Source organism: Bos grunniens, chromosome 19 (genome assembly GCF_055505025.1).
Source record: "Bos grunniens cultivar Pamir isolate PY7600 chromosome 19, Bosgru_T2T1.0, whole genome shotgun sequence".
Classification (NCBI taxonomy): domain Eukaryota; kingdom Metazoa; phylum Chordata; class Mammalia; order Artiodactyla; family Bovidae; genus Bos; species Bos grunniens.
Window position 1 is genome coordinate 34,672,063 of NC_141183.1, and position 18,741 is coordinate 34,690,803.

Genomic DNA, 18,741 nt, shown 5'->3' on the forward strand with positions numbered 1-18,741 from the left:
GGGTTTTCTGAGTCTTCAGACTTTTTTTTTTACTTTATTTATTTTAATTGGAGGCTAATTACTTTACAATATTGTATTGGTTTTGCCATACATCAACATGAATCTGCCACGGGTATACACGTGCTCCCCATCCTGAACCCCCCTCCCACCTCCCTCCCTGTACCATCCCTCTGGGTCATCCCAGTGCACCAGCCCCAAGCATCCTGTATCCTACATCACAGACTTTTTCAAGGACTTGTCAGTCTGGAAAAATAAAAATCTGAGTATAGCTAGAAAGTTTATTAGATTATGAATGACATAGATAGGGATCACTTGGATTTGTTTCTCATAGTCGACAATATTCTAATGTCTAGGGCCATAAAAAAAAAAAAAACCACCTGTCGCATAAATAAATTCCTTAAGTTTAGTAGCTTGCAGCCACAGGCTACCCAGCCACCATCATCCATTTTGCAAAGGCACACACACCCATTCTGTGGAATATTACTCAACCAGAAACAGGAGTGAAGTGCTGATACATACTACTCTGTGGATGAACCTTGAAGCATTACATTAAGGGAAAGAAGCCAGACCCCAAAGACCACGTATATGAAATGTCTAGAAGAGTCAATTATATGGAGACAGACAGCAGATTAGCGGTTGCCATGGGTTTAGGAGGAAGCTGGGGGGGTCTTGCTTAGTGGGTATGAGGTTTCCTTCTGGGGTGATGAAAAGGTTCTGGAATAAGATAGTAGCAGTGGTTGTAGGACTTTGTGAATGTAAGTCATGCCAATGAATATACATGTTAAAATGGTAACTTATTATGTTATGTGTAATTTACCACAATTAAAAAAGAAAAAGAAAACCATGAAAAATAAGGAGTAATTTCTCTAGGATCCTGTGGTGTCAAGCAGCACAGGCAATTTGGGAAGGCTGAGGGTTTCCTGGTTTTCTATAAAATGATGGGTTATTAAACTAAGGTAAGTTGGGGGCATATTTGACTCTTGAAGCTGCTCACAAGGAGAGACATGTCTGTGTCCCTCCTTGTTAATCATAAATCCAGCGAAAGACAGAACATTGGATCCGACTCAACAAGACCATTCCTATGGTGTCACTTGTGCCACTGAGCACATTAGAAGCTCCAGGGAGCCTGCGCACTTCCCGCCTCCTGATTTCTGAGTTGGTTTTCTTTTTCCTGAATTCGGAGGCCTGTGCGATCCACCCTTAGACCCGCGCTAGCTAGAAACACCCTCCCCTGCCCCCTCTATTGAGTATGTGATAAAGTGTTTTGAGTTTTGTAAAGAGCGGTGACCAAGTGCGGCCAGTGTTTGTGGTTTGTGGTTGTCGCTTGCTAAACTTTTTCTTCCCGTGGTACCTCTCACAAGTTCTTCATTTTCCATGACATGCTGAGGTTGAAGTTCAAGACGATGGATGGGCAGACTGGCAAGATGTGTGCTCCTGGGGCGATGCAGGCTCAAGTCAAGGGGAGAGAGAGAGATGGGGGAGGGCCTAGTAGAGTGAGAGGTAGAAGAAAGGAAATTTAAGAGATGGGAGAGGAAACAGAAAAGAGTGGTTTTGAAAGGTCAAGAAGAGAGGTCCCCTGTGCTCCCCTGTGGAATCTGCTTCCTGACTGTGTTTCCTTTTCTTGATCTTGACAGTGGAGGGCTTCCGTGGTGTCTCAGACGGTAAAAAATGTGCCTGCAATGCGGGAGACCCAGGTTTGATCCCTGGGTTGGGAAGATCCCCTGGAGAACGGCATGGCCACCCACTGCAGTATTCTTGCCTGGAGAATTCCATGGACAGAGGAGCCTGGAGGGCTACAGTCCAAGGTGTCAAGAGTCGGACACGAGTGAGCAGCTAACACTAAGTGATACTGGAAATGAAAGTGAAAGTGAAGTCGCTCAGTCGTGTCCGACTCTTTGCAACCCCATGGACTGCAGCCCACCAGGCTCCTCCGTCCATGGGATTTTCCAGGCAAGAGTGCTGGAGTAGACTGCCATTTCCTTCTCCAGGGGGGTCTTCCCGACCCAGGGATCGAACTCGGGTCTCCCGAGTTGCAGGCAGACGCTTTACCGTCTGAGCCACCAGGGAAGCCCAGTAATACTGGAGGAAACATGCAAAGAGTCGGACACAACTAAGTGACTGACACTAACAAACAGTGGAGGAAACAGCAGCTGTTTCTTGATTCCCCAAATCATTTATAAATGTGAAAAATATGGCTATTTGGATGAGGCATGGCAGATGGCTAGGTCTGTAGCAAAAAGCTAGGAGAGACCCATACCTCAAAACATTGCTTCTCCCCACTTTCCAAGAAATCCTTTATTTACTTGTACCATCATTTAGAGAGTCACGTAGGCCAGGTGTCACGGATCCAAGCACTAAGCAGGTATTAAGAACCTGAGAGCTGCAGACCAGACATGTAACATTTGGGAGTGCTGGCTGCCCCCAGGAGCTGGAGCACATGTGCCCACCTGGATGGCATGCCTGCCCTTCAGCCCCTAGAACTGGGGGCCCTGCATGCCCAAGTCAGCTGCCGCCTTCTCTCTCTCTGTCTTTTAAAGAGAAATCTGATTTTACGTGGAATTGGAAATTATTGTGGAATTTTTAAAACTCTGCCGAGGTCAAAACATAACTGTAGACCAGACCTGGCTCCCTGGCTGCTGAATTATGACTGGTGATTTAAGTCCACAAATTACTAGTATTATCAGATGCAGAGAGTGGATATAGTTAGGGGCAAACATATGGTGGGGAGGGGGTGGTGAGGGGAGGTCAAAGTGTTTGTTACTCGCCTTCCAGAATAACATAATTTGATTTGGAAAAATCACCAGGGAGTCATCCATGTTAGGGAAGTTAGCGCTTTGATGGAGAAATGATTTTGTACCCTGGGTGGAGGAGGATTGGCGGGGTGGACAGGCCTGGATGCGGTCGGACGCTGTGGACCGTGACAGGTCCGGCGTGGTAGCATGGGATCTCAGGGTGTCTGGGTGCTAGGCCAAGGAGGACCAGAGCACAGAAAGAAAGGGAAAAGTTTAGTTTCAAAGACACACTGTCCAGCTTCTTCATTTTACCCAGAAGCCCCTCATCATCCAGACTCCTGCTCTCCCATCCCACCGGTCAAATGGGAAACACTCCCTTTGCTTAAAGGTGAAACCTACGCAGAAATGCAAGGATGAGTCCTATACCTGTGCGACACAAATCCTGGAACGTGAACAGGTTGCTCATGTATGTTTATCTGCTCCTTTAAAAAAAAAAAAAAAAGGAAAAATTTTTAAGGGAACCTGGGTGAACATTAACTTCATTTTTTAATAGATAGCACTAATGGTATATTGTTCCCAAACCCAACCAAGATGAAACAAGAATGGAAGCCTGGTTCCCCCAGCACAGCAGTGAGTAGAGCAAGAAGCTGGTAGAAAGGCCAGGAGCTGACAGATGGGGGACCTGGGAGGCAGGAGCGGGGAGGGTCACGGGGTGAGTGAGAATCTGTGATTCGTGTGCTTATCTGTTCCCAGGCGGGAACCACACTTCACCCTCCCCACCCCCGGTCTGACATCCATCACCACCAGGCCTGCCTTCTCTGATCTGAAGGCAGAATTTATGGTTAAGTTCCGAAAACGTGGAAAGGGCATGGAAATGGGGATGATGCATGCATGGGAGCCGGTTGTGAAATGATAAATCACGGCCTCTTAAGGTCTAGGATTATTTTTGGCGTCTTTCACGTATGGGTTCTTTATAGGAGGGGCTTTGAGAAATAGGAATACAGCTTAAAAATGTGTAGAATTTTGTTGGGGTTTTTTTCCCCTCAAGACAAAAAAAAAAAAATTACAGTGATAAATTTGGCTGTTTAAATAGTCGAAGTTTCATCATGGCCTCATTGAGGCTGTTTTGCATCCAGCAGTAGGAGGACAGCTGTCATGGACCGCTTTCATCTGATTTTACCGCCTCCGGGTAAACTGAGACAAACTCTAGTGGTAAAAACCTAGAGTGGTTGGGAATCTCCAGGCAAACAGTTTGGTTTGGTTTCTGAGGCTGTGTGTGGAAGAATCAAATCTGCAGTTTCCTTGAAACGGAGCAGAAACATTTCACGGTCAGTGCTGTGGATTGTCCCCAGACCTCCGATCTCCTTTCTCAGAAATCACATCCGCCCCTCTGTCCCAGTGGTCCTGGTCATGCCATGCCTCCGGTGTGTGGCTCTTATCCACACACGTCTCTCTCAACCATCCTGTCATTTCCTGGCACTTCTCACATCTCCTACCACACTCATCATTTACAACCTCCCACTTGGAGAAGGCAATGGCACCCCACTCCAGTACTCTTGCCTGGAAAATCCCATGGACGGAGGAGCCTGGTAGGCTGCAGTCCATGGGGTCGCGAAGAGTCGGATATGACTGAGCGACTTCACTTTCACTTTCCACTTTCATGCATTGGAGAAGGAAATGGCAGCCCACTCCAGTGTTCTTGCCTGGAGAATCCCAGGGATGGCGGAGCCTGGTGGGCTGTTGTCTATGGGGTCGCACAGAGTCGGACACGACTGAAGCCACTTAGTAGTAGTAGTATGCACCACCTTGAGTGCACACACAAGACACACACATGTACTTAGGTACTGCTGCTGCTAAGTTGCTTCAGTCGTGTCCGACTCTGTGCAACCCCGTAGACGGCAACCCACCAGGCTCCCCCGTCCCTGAGATTCTCCAGGCAAGAATACTGGAGTGGGTTGCCATTTCCTTCTCCAGTACTTAGGTACTGCTGCTGCTGCTGCTGCTAAGTCACTGCAGTCGTGTCCGACTCTGTGTGACCCCATAGACGGCAGCCCACCAGGCTCCCCCGTCCCTGGGATTCCCCAGGCAAGAATACTGGAGTGGGTTGCCATTTCCTTCTCCAGTACTTAGGTACTGCTGCTGCTGCTGCTAAGTCGCGTCAGTCGTGTCCGACTCTGTGTGACCCCATAGACGGCAGCCCACCAGGCTCCTTATCCACGGGATTTTCTAGGCAAGAGTACTGGAGTGGGGTGCCGGGGTGCCGTTGCCTTCTCCGGTACTTAGGTACACTTGACACCAAAACAAACAGCCAGCCTCTCTCCAGGATTTGTTTATTTCATCACTGCTCTTCAACGACTCCAGTGGACAGTTGCTTTCTTACTTGAGTCTTTCCTCTTTCCCCAGGGCTGTCTATCCCCCAAGCCACAGCCCTTCTCGTGTGCTCTGTCTCCCCCTTGTCGTCATCACCACTGGCCTCCAGGCCGAGCTCCTGCCGCTGTACCTTCGTGCAGGGCCGCCAGCATCCCTGCCTCTGCTCTCAGCTTTCTCCCGTGCATCTTGATCGCTCTGAGACACCACTCTCATTTTGCCCGGTGCTTTCCGGAGCTCCAGCCTGCCTGGCCATCCTCAGCTGTGGCCCCGGGGCCCTCTGCAGTGTGTCTGCCTTCCTGCTCCCTTATGGGAACCTTCTACTCCAGCCAAGCCAGTTACCTCCCCTCCTCTAAGCCTCACTTGTCCGTTTTCTTCCTCTGCGCATTTGCTCGAAGTGGTGCTGTTCTCTCTCCAAGCATCTTCCTCCAGCTCCACTTAAGAGTTAAGTACTATCGTTCCCCTCTAGGGCACGCAGGTATTTTTACTCTTCAGTTTATGACCATAGTGAATCTAAGTCTCTCTGGGGGAGGACCCAGGCCTTCCTCTGTGTGGTCACCACAGGCTGGTGCAGAAGCAAGTGCCCTGGGCTGCGGGGGCATTGAATCCGACCCTCTTCTCGGAGAGCTCGGCCCTAGGTGAGCCTGTGAGGTAGCCAGCTGGGTCCACCTTGATTTTTTTTTTCCCCAAGGAAAGCCAGAAGCTCCCATTTCCCTGTGAAATTGCTTAATTAACATTTTTTTCATATCATACTTAAAGGTGGTAACTTCCAGGGGAACACAGTTCCTTAAAATGACAATTGAAAGACTATCTCATGTGCAGCTTGGCTATAAAATAGCAGTACATTCTGTGTACCAATACAAAATGGAGTTAACAGCGCTGCTTTTCAGGATGGCTTCTGGATCTGTAAAAGTAGATTTTTCTAGGAAGTCAGGAGTTGAAGGCTCATTCAGTGAACCTGGGATTTAAATGGTAGGATAATCTGGCAGTGGTCACTGTTTACAGATGAATTTAGTAATATAACATCTCTGTTAGTAATGTAACCCGATGCCTCTAAGAGCCCCTGGTTATTTTCATTTTTATGAAAATATTCCAATGAAATAAATTTTTACATGGAATTTTTTTAGATTGACGTTAAAGGGGGCCGGTCTGTAGAGCAGGGTTAGTCGGTGCAGAGGTTGCCAGTGTGTTGGGGAGGATGCCGGCCCTTTCCAGGTTAGACGAGTGAGAGAAGGTCACAGGGATGCACCAGCCGCCCCCTCTCACAGGCCGAGAAGACACGAGTGAGGTGGCCTCGGCAGGTGTGCAGAGAATTCCCACACAGGTGCCGATTCCAGATGAATTGCAGTTTATTGCCCCCCCCCCCCACCTTGGGCTCTTGTGACATAGTCATCTGCCCATCCCATTTTTATTGAGTCTCTTCAGCCATGCCAGGGATCCTGAGATATATGGGCTGTAATCCCGCCTGCAAGTTGCTTCAAGTCTAGTGGGAGAGAAAAAAAGAACCCTCACAACCACAGTAGTACCGGAGATGGGGTGGTGAGTGTTTCTCACAGTTCCTGAACGACCAGCTTAAAAAGTTAGTAGTAACAAGAGGAAGCAAGTTTGCTTTCAAAGCCACATAGTCTCTCTTATATTCCTTATGTCACCTCTGTGGGGGCCTTTGATTCCAGTCTTGTCTGTCTCTCTCTCTCAAATTTTTATTGGCATATAGTTGTTTTACAATGTTATGTTAGTTTCTGGTATATAGCAAAGTGAATCAGCTATATGTGTGTATATTATATATAATCCCCTCTTTTTTGGATTTCCTTCCCATTCAAATCGCCACAGAGCATTGAGTAGACTTCCCTGTGTTAGTCTGTTTTTAATTAGTTACCTATTTTATACACTTGTTGTTCAGTTGCTAACTTGTGTCCAACTCTTTGCAACCCCATGGACTGCAGCAGGCCAGGCTTCCCTGTCCTTCACTATCTCCCGGAGTTTGCTCAGACTCATGTCCGTTGAGTCAATGATGCCATCCAACCATCTCAATAGTCGTGTATATATGTCAATCCCAGTCCAGCCCACCCCCTTTTTCCCCCTTGGTATCTAAACATGTGTTCTCTAGGTCTGTGTCTCTATTTTTGCTTACAAATGGGTTCATCTGTACCACCTTTCCAGATTCCTCATATATGCATTAATATATGATATTTGTTTTTCTCTTTCTGACTTACTTCACTCTTATGTGATAGTCTCTAGGTCCATCCATATCTCTGCCAATAGCAAAATTTCATTTCTCTTAATGAATGAATAATAGTCTGTTGTATATATGTTCCAGTCTCGTCTCTCATATCCATGATGAGAGAACCCAGACACCTTCCTAGCTCTTGGGAGAAAAGCCGTTTCTGAGTACTGACCAATAGAATGGGTACAAATCAGGAAGGAGGGGGAGTACCTTTCTACTGTATATAATTAAGTTATGGTAAGTTTTCTTGGTTTATTTATGGAAGCAGCTTGATTTGTTATTTAATTGTGGACGAGCAGACAAAGGAGGTGAAGACGCCGTGTTTGCTCACCTCTTGAGTTGTGGTGTGCCCAGGTTGACGCAGAGGTACAATGTCAGGTGCTTGGATTCCTGGGGTGACAGCAGTCTTGGCCCCCGATGTCCTAAAGTAGGTGGTCCTTGGGAGCTGTCCTTTGAACAGCTGAAAAGCTTGGGTTCACAAGTCGGAGAGCGAAAATGGCAGACAAGACAGAACTGCAGAAGCAGAGAGGCTGTGACGAGGCTCATCTGGGGGTCCATCCGCAGCGCCGTAGAAGGTGAGGGTGGGGAGAGAGCTCGTTTCCAGCCTCGGTGCCAGGAAGGCATTTGAGTTATTGCAGACAAGATGGGTGGGACACGGATGATTGGCACTGGGTTAAGAAACTTCAGGCTCAGGGAGTGGAGTGAGTGGATGGAGCACAAGTGGAGAAAACGGTGGGTCTTCAGGGGAATCTGATCAAGTCTCTCCCCAGCTTATGATCCTTCAGGGGATAAAGTCCAGAGCCCAGAATGTGGTTTCGTAGCCTAGCAAATCTGGTCCCCGACCTTCTGGCACACTGCCCCCAGCATGCGCACATGCAGTGTACACACACACACACTCTCTCTCTCTCTCTCACAGACACACACACACACACACACTTGCTTGATACAGTGCCCCCAGCATGCACACATGCAGTCTACACACACACACACACACACACACACTCTCTCTCTCTCTCTCTCACTCTCTCTCCCCACAGAACACAAGCTGCTTTCTGTTCTTCATTCCCCTCTGCTGGCTTTCTAAGCCTTCAGCATTCAGTGTGGATAGCACATCTCCCAGAGCAGCTCATACGTGGCCCCTGAGAAGCTCATCAAAATGCAGATTCTGATTCTGAGGGTCTGGAGTGGGGTTCCGGTTGCTGCGTGTCTGACTCACTCCCAGAAAGCGTGGACACTGCTGCTCCAAGGGCCACCCACCAAGCAGGAAGGATCTAGAACAGCAGTTCCAGACAAATCAGAATCATCTGGAGAGGTTTTTTTTGTTTGTTTAATTCCCGTTGCCTGGATTCCCCTTCCCTCTAAATTCTGATTTCATTGCTCTGGAATACAGAACATTGGGATTTTAAAGTTTTCCAGGTGATTCTGATGTTCACGTTGAGAATCTGGGCGACTGAAGTCTTCCCTGACTCCCCAGGTCTGGGCTGTGATGGACACCCATGGTGCGCCGGACCTGAGCCTCATGCCCACCATGTCCGTCTCCGAGGGGGCGTCTGTTCTGTGCTCTGGGGAACTGTGCAAGGTTTCCAGGATGTCCAGTAGACCTGGTCCCTGGGCTCAGAGCATCCACAGTGTAGAAGAAGAACCATCACTCAGCATAGTGCCTGAGTCGGGGGTTTGGGGGGCACGGCAGGGAGGCTTAGTCGGTGTTTATTGAATGAATGAAGAGGAGGAAAGGGAAGGAAGAATGGAAAGAAGGATGGTGGGGGATGGGTGCCTGATTTAAAACAGACATTTCATTATTCTGGGTCCGTCTCCCCGCCTCGCCATTTCTAGCCGTGACCTTGTAGGAATGAGTGGAAATGAATAAACAAGTGATTCTGAAAGGTGAAAAACCTTGACAAGCAAGTATTATCATATATCCCATCTCGTCCTCACGCTCTTTGCACTAGGTACGGTCAATACCGCTCAGAGTCCCCACTTGAGCGCTTAAAGCGGTGTTCTTCCCATTTCCTGATGCGGCAGTGTTGGGCCTATAGGTCTGTAAAGCCATGTTTGGCAGCTGGGTCTTTAACATCTCTTTGGTGACCACTTCCTGACAGAAAGGGTTTTAACCCTGTTTTGCACTCAGTCTTCCCATCTCTACAACATGCTGAGTGCTCTAGTGAAAAAGTCAGAAGGGTTTTGAAATGCTAATGCACAGCTGTTGACAGGTACGAATCCCCATCAGCCTGGAATGTCACACCTGTTCAAAGTAATTGCGCGTCCTTGAGGATCATCTCCTTTAAAACCCAGAAATGTGACACCAGGTTGCTTCCAGCTGAGAGAGAACACTTCCCCCAGACTTCAGCAGCAATTTTGTCTCAGTAAATTAGAAAAGAAATCTTCACAGGATTCCCCCCACCACCAGTGTTTCTGTATAGCTTTAGGCATGTGTGTCTAGGGTGTGTGTGTGTGTGTGTGTGTGTGTGTGTGTAAGACACATCAATTGGGTGCCTCCTCTCTTATGCTAAGTCACTTCAGTTGTGTTCAACTCTTTGCTACCCCATGAACTGTAGCCCGCCAGGCTCCTCTGTCCATGGGATTCTCCAGGCAAGAATACTGGAGTGGGTTGCTAGTTAATAATTTATTTTTTGAAACTCTTCAGGCACATTTAGCTCATTTACTAATATATTACTTTAAAAAATGCTTGTTGAAGGTCTCTTCTATTTTAAATATAATAAATTTCCTGTAGCAAAATAGAGAACACTAAGCACAAAAGAACCCCCCACCCATAATCAACATTAACATTTTGGGTATATCTTTCTAGTCTTTTCTCTGTGCATACGTGTAATACGTCTACATGCATGACTTTTTAAAAACCATTTGGGATGATATTTTATATGCCACACAACTTGCTTTCTGCTTCCCAGAGTCTGAAAGGTTTCTCTGTCTTTACAGAGTTCCCGAAACAATGACTCTGATGCCTGTATAACTTTTTCAAAAACTGTGTATTATTATCTTTTTACATGACTTCCTGCTTTAAGCAAGAGTAAAAATTTCTAGCATTTATATTATTATACATTATCCTATTTATATTGTAGTTATTATAAGATATCCTTGAAATTTGGGAACCACAGGAAACAAATCTCTCTCTCTTTTTTTTTTTTTTTTTTTGGTTGCAGGCCATGTGGAATCTTAGTTTCCCAACCAGGGGTCGAACCCATGCCCAGAAATGCAGAGTCTTAATCGCTGAATCTTTAAGGAAGTCCCAGGAAACAAACTCTCATATTCATTTTCAGTGGAGAAATACCACCCTTGAGGAAGATTTGCAGGTCATTCCTTTGGGGAGTGGCAGCTGAAAGCTTTTTAAAGATATTGTGTATTTTCCCAAAGGCAGGCAAAAAATATCTCCACCTCATTCGGCAAGCACATCTTGGGTTCTGGGGGCCATACTGGGTGAAACAGGATAGTACTGTAGCCCTGGCCTCGAGGGAGCTTATGTGGCTGTTGGAGGGGTGGAGAAGACAGTAAATAGTCAACAGGCACATAGATGTCATAACTACCAGCTGTGACAGTCTAGACAGCCAGAAGGCCCTCTGGATCCAACGGCTCTGAAAAGGCATCCAGTTCTGCATTACTTGGGGCTCCCCTGGTAGCTCAGCTGGTAAAGAATCCGCCTGCAATGCAGGAGACCCAGGTTCGACTCCTGGGTTGGGAAGATCCCCTGGAAAAGAGGTAGGCTACCCACTCCAGTATTCTAGCCTGGAGAATTCCATGGACTGTATAGTCCATGGGGTCACAAAGAGTCAGACACGACTGAGCGACTTTTTCTTCTGTGTTACTTATTTTTTAATATCACTAAGATTGTCACCAGAGAGTGGCTTGGACAACACAAGCACATTTAAGTATTATAATTTATGACAGACAAATGAAATCCAATACCATTGGCTCCATTTGAATGTGTCATAAACCAGTCTCCGGTTCCTCATCCACGTGGGCTCAGTGATATATCACTGAAGATATGGAAGGAGAAGCTAGAAGAGCTAGCGGAAGACAGCTGCAATTTTTGTTCTTCCCTTCTGTGAGCCTCATCCCCCTTCAGTCGTGGAGGATGCTGGTGAAGTTAACCAAAGCCAGCACCTCGAGGTGACGATGTATAACCAGTCCTCGTTGTCCATTGGTGCTTTGGATGAAGGAAAGATGATGCAGTTTCTGATACTTAGTCACCCTCCCTGACTCCAGCCCAACCCGCATTCCAGTTCACCCTGTCCTCATTATGAAGCAGAAAAGACTGCCTAAGGCCTGGTTTATTTACCTAATAAACTGGCTGTTGTATGGCCTGGGAAATGCTAAAATTTTTCAGCCAAGAAATCCTAGTAACAAGCAAACAGAGGTCCAGCAGTCAGGTTTCTGAAGAAACAACAAAATGAAGGTCAGCTAATATGGCCATTATTCCCCTTCCTGGTGGCCATGACAGCGCCGGGGTTTATTTGAAGATCCCAGACTTCGAATCCTTGCTCGCATTGTTCACTGCCCAAGTATTTCAGGCTGTGCCAACAGCTTCAGATATTAATGTATTCGAGAGATCAGTGAATGAAGAATTCCTCTGCACTTTTTTTTCCCCCTTTTTAATTTTTTTTTTTTTTCTCCCTTTGCCATACACTTTGTTTGTAGTGTTCTTTGTCTGCCAGACGTTGCCGGGCATTTCTAATGAGGAAGCAAAGAATTGCAGAAGGAAAAAGGCAAGAGGCGGTGGTGGTGGGGGGTGCGGTGTAGGGAGAAGAAAACAGGCGAGGAAACACAGGGCGTGTTTAGCACTTCAACCGTAAGGTGACGTTTTTACAAGCTAGTCAGGTGCACGGGACACGCTGGGGACCAGAGTCCAGGATGCTGGTGCAGAGAATACAGTTCTGGGAACAGCCAACTCATTGCTTAGCTTCTCGCCACAATAAACGCACTTTTATTTTTGAGCACCATTTTCCCTGCAGGACAGCCGGCCTCGATGCTGCTCTAAGTGTTCATCTCAGCTTGCATGATTGCAGCCACCTCACTAACCCACCCCGGGTGGCCGCTACAAGGGGGGAAAAAATCACAGCATTTCCTACTCCTGGTAACCTACTGCTGCAGGATAATTGGTGGCTGTTTGTGAAGAACTTTATCACTGCAAAACCCAGAAAGGTCTGTCTGAGAGCTGGTTGCTGGGGCTAGGCAAAGTGGGGAGGGCTCTGAAAATCACATTTCTGCAAAGGCAATGAGCTAGTAATTAATTTTTTAGCATCACTCGATCCTCGGACTCGTCCTTCCGTGCTGTACGCACAGGGGGCTGGTTTTGCAGACTGTCCTTTGATACCACATGGAAATGTTAATGAGACGAAACCAGCTAAAGGGCTCTTTAGACAGCAGTGCTCCGGGGAAGGCCGAATGAAACGCAGACCCTCCGAGGGCTTCTCCTCCGCACAAGAAGTCCCTTTGTTTCTCGTCTTATAAACCAGAGGCATGTCTGAAATTGCAGGGAAAGTGAGAGGGGCCGGAGAGTGGGCGCCTGGGGCTCGGCTTTCTATGTTTTTTAAAAAGGGGAGGGGGAAACGATTCTCTGGTTATTCGTGGCTGAGTTTGGTAGGCAAGCGCAGGGTGTTTTTGAAGTTCCGAAGGAAGGTTCTCTGAAGATGCGAGCGGGATCTGTCTTTCACTTGGACTTAATTAAGAAACTTGCTGGCTTTGTCTGTAGGGGGCCCATTACGTGCAAGCTGCAGCCCCCTCTGAATAGGGGCTCAGCCTGGAAAGTGTATACATTCTGCACCGCCTTTGTGTCGTGTTGCCAAACTGGAGGCAGAGGCAAGTGGGGACGGGGCTCTGCCAGAGGCCATCCCGTGCTGCCCCCAGCGCCAAACAGAGCCACCGCCAGTGCACGGGTGTCCCTTGGGGGCCTGGACCGAGTGGGACTTTTACAAGATGAATCTCGTAGGTATACAGGTGGTCGGGAGTCGGAGTCCTGCTTTTGCGCCCCGATCACTGGCTGGAGAATGGACCCAGGAGGCACTCAGAGTCCTGGGAACGAGCGTTTGGTCTCTAAACCCGGGGTGGCGGGAGCCCAGCTTCGGGTGCCGTCTCCCCCCGAACTTGCTTCTCCCTCGCCACCCCCACCCCCACCCCCGGAAGCCCAGGGAGAAAGTTTGCCTGGCCACTGTTCTTGTAACCTTGAGAATAATTTCCCCCTGGTGGGCTACTGTGGCCTACCCTATTTAGAACAAAGTTGCTGAATGCTGGAGGATAAAGAACAGTGGGAAGGCTGTGAGCAGTGGTTAATCAGCTAATTCGCATTTCAAAAGACACTAATAAGAGGTGATCAATTCAAATAAAGCCCCGGGTATGAGTACTTTCCTCACCCTGCAAAGCCTGCCGAGCGGGGCTCTCAGCCCCTCCTGCTTCTCTCCCCCTGCCCAGCTCCTCCCTTCCCCTTTGATGCTGTCGGGACCTCCCAGGGTACCTGCGCCTCCCAGGGTACCGAGCCCAGCAGACCTTCACCTTCTTCCAGGCTGAGACCAGCTGCTCCCAGTAGCACTGGCCCTGGCCCTTGTTTGCCTGGACTCTCTGTTCCCCTACTCCACCCACCCCCGCACCTGTTCGGCTTGACGAATGAGTGCCAATCTTTTCTCTCCCAAATGTGTGGTAACTGTCTCTATCTCTCCAGCTCTGGGACATCCAACAGCCTCCAGTCACCTCTGTCCATTCATTGGCTTGGCTGTGACCAGAGGGACCCTCCTTGTTAGTCTGGCATTAAGTGTCCTGCCCCTGGGACCCCCTTTGTGATGGCCTGAGTGGTCTGATGGGCCTCGAAGTGGCCCCACGACATCTCTGTCCCTGCCACCCCTCTGCCCCCGCTCCACGCCTGCTGCCCACACAGAGTCGGGTGGGCTGCGTCTGAGCTTTTCCAGCAGGACTCCTCGTAATTGGGTCTTCCTGCAGTTCCAGGCTAATGGGCCTGTCCTGGAACTAGTGTCACTCACGCAGCGGCTGGAAAATCACCCCGCCAGCCAAGTGGCACTGTAGAAATAAAGCCGTAAATGCCAGCAATCAAGTGATTTTGTTCCAGCCAGGAGTTCAGTTCAAGTGTTGGGAAATGAGCTTGTCAGAGCTTTCTTTCCGCCTCCTCTCCCAACCCTTGGCAAAAAGTAAAATATTGTCACCATTGATAGAACACGCCTATAAAAGGGAGTGGGGTGAGGGCGGAGTCCTGGAGCATCCTTGACCCGGATGCAGAAGCCACACCACTGTGTTCAATGCATCTGGCTTTTTCTGCGGCCCTGATGTATGTGAAGCGTCTTTTGAGTGTGGTCCTTGGTGTTCAGAATCCCAGAGCACTTTAGCCCCACTGTGTCCCAGAACTCCATCAGGAACCCCACTGCCAGCTTAATTACATACTCCGAATGAAAGACATCTCATCTTCTGGCTGCGAGCAACATGGAATGTCCCTGAACTCCATTCCTGACAACCTGACGACAGTTGGGGATGTCCTCGAAAGCCCCAAGCTGACCGCTGACCTGGAGGGGAGAGGAGATGGCCAGTCTTCAGGTCTGTCACCCACGATAACGGCCTTCTGCTTAGTGTACCCTCTGGCTATCGGAAGCATCTTTATCTGCATCTTATTTTGACCCTGAATCATTCTGGAAGGAGTCCCACTTTCAGAAGGAGTGTGGGCCACGCGACCTGCCAGGTCCACTTCCACGTGGGCAGGCACCAGCGCTCCAGTCGCCACCCGAGGCTCGGGGCCCAACAGGCTCTCCCTCGGGACGCAGGGCTTCTTTGCTGCCTGTCAGCTGAAGGAGAATCAGGCTCCGTAACACAGTCCAGCTTTATATCAGAACAAGCTCTTGGCTATGAACAGAAAGCATCCCTGATTACTGAAGTACAGAAGAGAGGTGTTAGAAGGATACTGAGTGGTTTGAAAAATCACTCATGGAGAAGGCTGGAGAATCAAACTAAACCACAGGCGGCTGGATCATCCCCACAACCCCATCACAGAACCATCTCGTACAACTTCTCATTGCCATGATTACTGGATGCTCCCCGGGCCTGCCATCCGCTAACCCCACCGGTGCTGACCAGCAGAGGCTGTAGCCAGGAGAGGGCTGCCTCTGGTGTCCCTAGAGAACCACTGTTGTCTGGCTGTGTACTGGTGCTTGTGGGGAGGCAGGGGGTTGCCAGTGTTTGGCCCTTTTAGTCTTGCCTCCTACTAAGACTCATATAGCTAAGAATTCCTCCCTTGTTAAAGAAAAAAAAAAAGGGTTCAGATGCTGAGCAGCTGAGAAACTAGTGTCCACTTCAGACTTGCAGCTTACATGGGAAAAATGCATTCGTTGCGTCCGATTCTTTTGCAACCCCATAGATAGAGAAACCTGGCGGGCGACAGCCATGGACTATAGCCAGCTAGGCTTCTCTACGGGAATGGGTAGCCATTCCCTTCTCCAGGGGATCTTCCTGACCCAGGGATCAGACCCCAGTCTCCTGCCTTGCAGGCAGATTCTTTACCATCTGAGCCACCAGGGAAGCCCACATGAGAGTTACTTGCCAAAGATGGACGTCTTCTCCAAGACTCATCTCATTGAGCCACGGAGCTTTACCCAAGACGAACTATGTAATTTGTGAGGTCCAGTGAGAGATGAAAATGCAGGGCCCCTTGTTTAGAAATTATTAAGACTATCATGATGGTGACAGCATAGGACTTCTAAGCATGGGACCCTGTGTCACTACTCAGGTGGCTTTTCTGGAACAGGATCATGGGCTTATAGTTGAGTCTTGGGGCCCTTGTCAGGTCTTGTAAGTAGATTCTGGTAGGTCAGTGTTATTTCACTGTTTCCTGCCCACAACTTGAGGTGTGATTATGATTTCCCCCATTTTACAGATAGGGCAGATGGGGCTGGAGAACAGTGGAGCTGTGTATTCCAAGCTACATCTTCTGACCCTGAAGTTCCCCTCTGTCTACACCATGTCACACCACGTACCAGGAGCTTACAGAGAAAGAGCTGTGTGATGCTCCCTGGAAGGTACGCTTTTGGAGCATCGTCTCCAGAATTGTTAATGTTGTGGGAAAAAGACTCTACCTGCAATGCGTGAGACCTGAGTTCAATCCCTGGGTTGGGAAGATCCCCTGGAGGAGGGCATGGCAACCCACTCCAGTATTCTTGCCTGGAAAATCCCCATGGACAGAAGAGCCTGGTGGGCTACAGTCCATGGGGCTCACAAAGAGTCGGACATGACTGAGCAACTTAGCACAAAAGTATGGATGTGTGTGTGTGAGATTGATGCCCTAGGACCTTGAGCAAGTCATTTACTCAACTTCCCAGGGCTTCAGTTTTCACATCTATGAAATCCTTGGCCTTCTGTCATAAGATAGGGTTGATGCCTCTCTGCCCTGCTCACCCGGCAGGCACATCTCATTCTTGGTATCAGTGCACACTCTGGGGCCCACATGCATTCCCTCTCTTCCAGCTCTCCTTCTGCCACTTGCTCTGGCCTTCGGTGTCCCCCTGGGGTTCAACCCCTTGAATGTCCAGCTTGCGCTGCCTGCCAGCTTCTACCCATACCACCCCAAGACTCCTTCTGTCCACAAGATGTTCCGTATGGGCTTCCTGTGTTCACAGTCCTAATGACCAGGGTATCTTCCTGCTTCCTCTGCCTTCTCCTTTCTCTCCTGTGCTTTTGTGTGTGTCCTTTCCCCCTCCTGGTTCCCAGAGAGCCCACCTCGGGCGATGTCTTCTGCAGAGCCGGGTCTATTAATCTCACCTGGCTTATTGATGTCTCTGGACTGTCTGATGTCTCTCGACTGTCTCTCTCTCCTTTTCTGTTTTTTTTTCCTACCCTTTTCTCAATTCTCTTGACACTATATGACATTAAGGCTTTTTTAAAAATAAAATTTATTGTATTTATAAAATACAAGATTATTTGACGTATTTTTAATTTAAAAATCATAGCTCTCAAAATATAGCTTTCTTTAAAAAGCTATTATTATGAATTTGTTTTTATTGCTATGGTAGTCTTTGACTGATTACTTTTTCCCCTTCAAGATTTTTTTTTTTTTTTTTCCATTTTAAACCCAGGGAAGGAGAAATTTCCAAAGGTTATTAGTTCATTAGCTGTTAGAAGGAATAATTGATCTGTCAACTCAAAGGATTTATAAGGATTTGGCTCACAGGATTCATGAAAGCAGTGGCATACGTTTAAGTTCTACCTCAAAAGAAAACATTTCAGAAGGGGCTTCCCTTACTTTCCTGGAGATAAAAATTAGCATCTCTGTAGTGATGAAAGGCCCCTGATTTTTTTTTTTAAGAGCCTCTCTATCTTAAGGCGGCATGTGCACCTATACCTGAGATAATTGGATGTGTATTTCAACCTAAAGGATGGATTATAAATAAATAAATATTATAAAGTTTTGAGTTTCTTCTACTGTTGTTGTGTTTTTTTTTACCCCCTATTAAAGGAATGGAACACAACTAACATTTCTTCAACCTCAAATGGGGTTTGCTTTTTTTTTTTTTTCTTTAAGCAAATGCACCCAAATTGGGTTTGGTTCACAAAGGAGAGCCTGACTGCAGAGCTAACAGACCCATCATTAGCCACCCCTGCCCTCTCAAATGGCCTGTCCATTCCCCTGCTCACAATATGGGCGAAGGCCGTAAACAAGGGATCCCAGAGCGCTCCGGACAAGAAACATACAATGGAGTGGGATAAATTTCTTTAGCATAAATAGCAGTCTCCAAGGGTGACTGGTGTGAATGGATTCCCGCTGTGAGGGTCTCTGTGCCTACAGAGGAGATCTGTGGCTTTAAGAGCTATGGTCCCACCCCCTGGGCTGTGGAAGTGCTCAGTCTCCCCCCGCTGGGCTCGGTCCGAAGGCCCCCTGTGGGCCTCCTCTTTCCTTTCAAGCTGTGAGTCCTAAGGAACTCCGTGACAGCTCCTCTTTCATTCTGCTCTGCAAATCCTTGAGCTGTTCCTAGTGCTTTCAAAAGGGAAATATAGGACATTTTACTTATTCTGTCCGGCAGGAGCATTGGAAGCCTGGTAAGACCCAGGATTATTCCAGCAGCGAGCCTGGCGGAGATCTTCCTCTTTGTGATGACTCGAAATTCCCTAAGGTGACCACTAACCCAGTTTATATCTCCTACCTCCGTTACACCATGCCCTGTGGGCTGCCATCTGTCTGAAGACGTGCTTCCTGCTGGCCAGTGTCTGGATCCCCAGACAGGAACTGTACCAGTAGAATTAGGTGCATCCAGGGGTACATGTCAAGGGTTAATTTCTTCGCAGCCATGAGCCAAAATATTCAGGTTCTAGAGTAAACCATAACTTTAGAAGAATTAAACAGTGCACGTTCACTTTTCAAAACCAAACAGTGCCCTGACTCATCCATCCCGATCACGATCCCAAGAGTCAATCACTTTG

At 48.1% G+C, this 18,741-nt stretch overlaps 1 protein-coding gene across 16 annotated transcripts in view; it reads left to right on the forward strand.

Moving 5' to 3' along the window:
* The window catches only part of STX8 (syntaxin 8), a 210,774-nt gene that overhangs the window by 141,385 nt on the left and 50,648 nt on the right, over window positions 1-18,741 (forward strand). For 11 of the 16 annotated variants that reach the window (XM_086358932.1, XM_086358935.1, XM_086358947.1 and 8 more), the window contains one exon: window positions 16,205-16,346. The exons of the other annotated variants lie outside the window; for them this stretch is intronic. In XM_086358932.1, coding sequence (XP_086215058.1) covers window positions 16,205-16,346 — 142 coding nt within the window. The remainder of the gene's footprint in view (window positions 1-16,204; window positions 16,347-18,741) is intronic. 16 annotated transcript variants of the gene reach the window in all.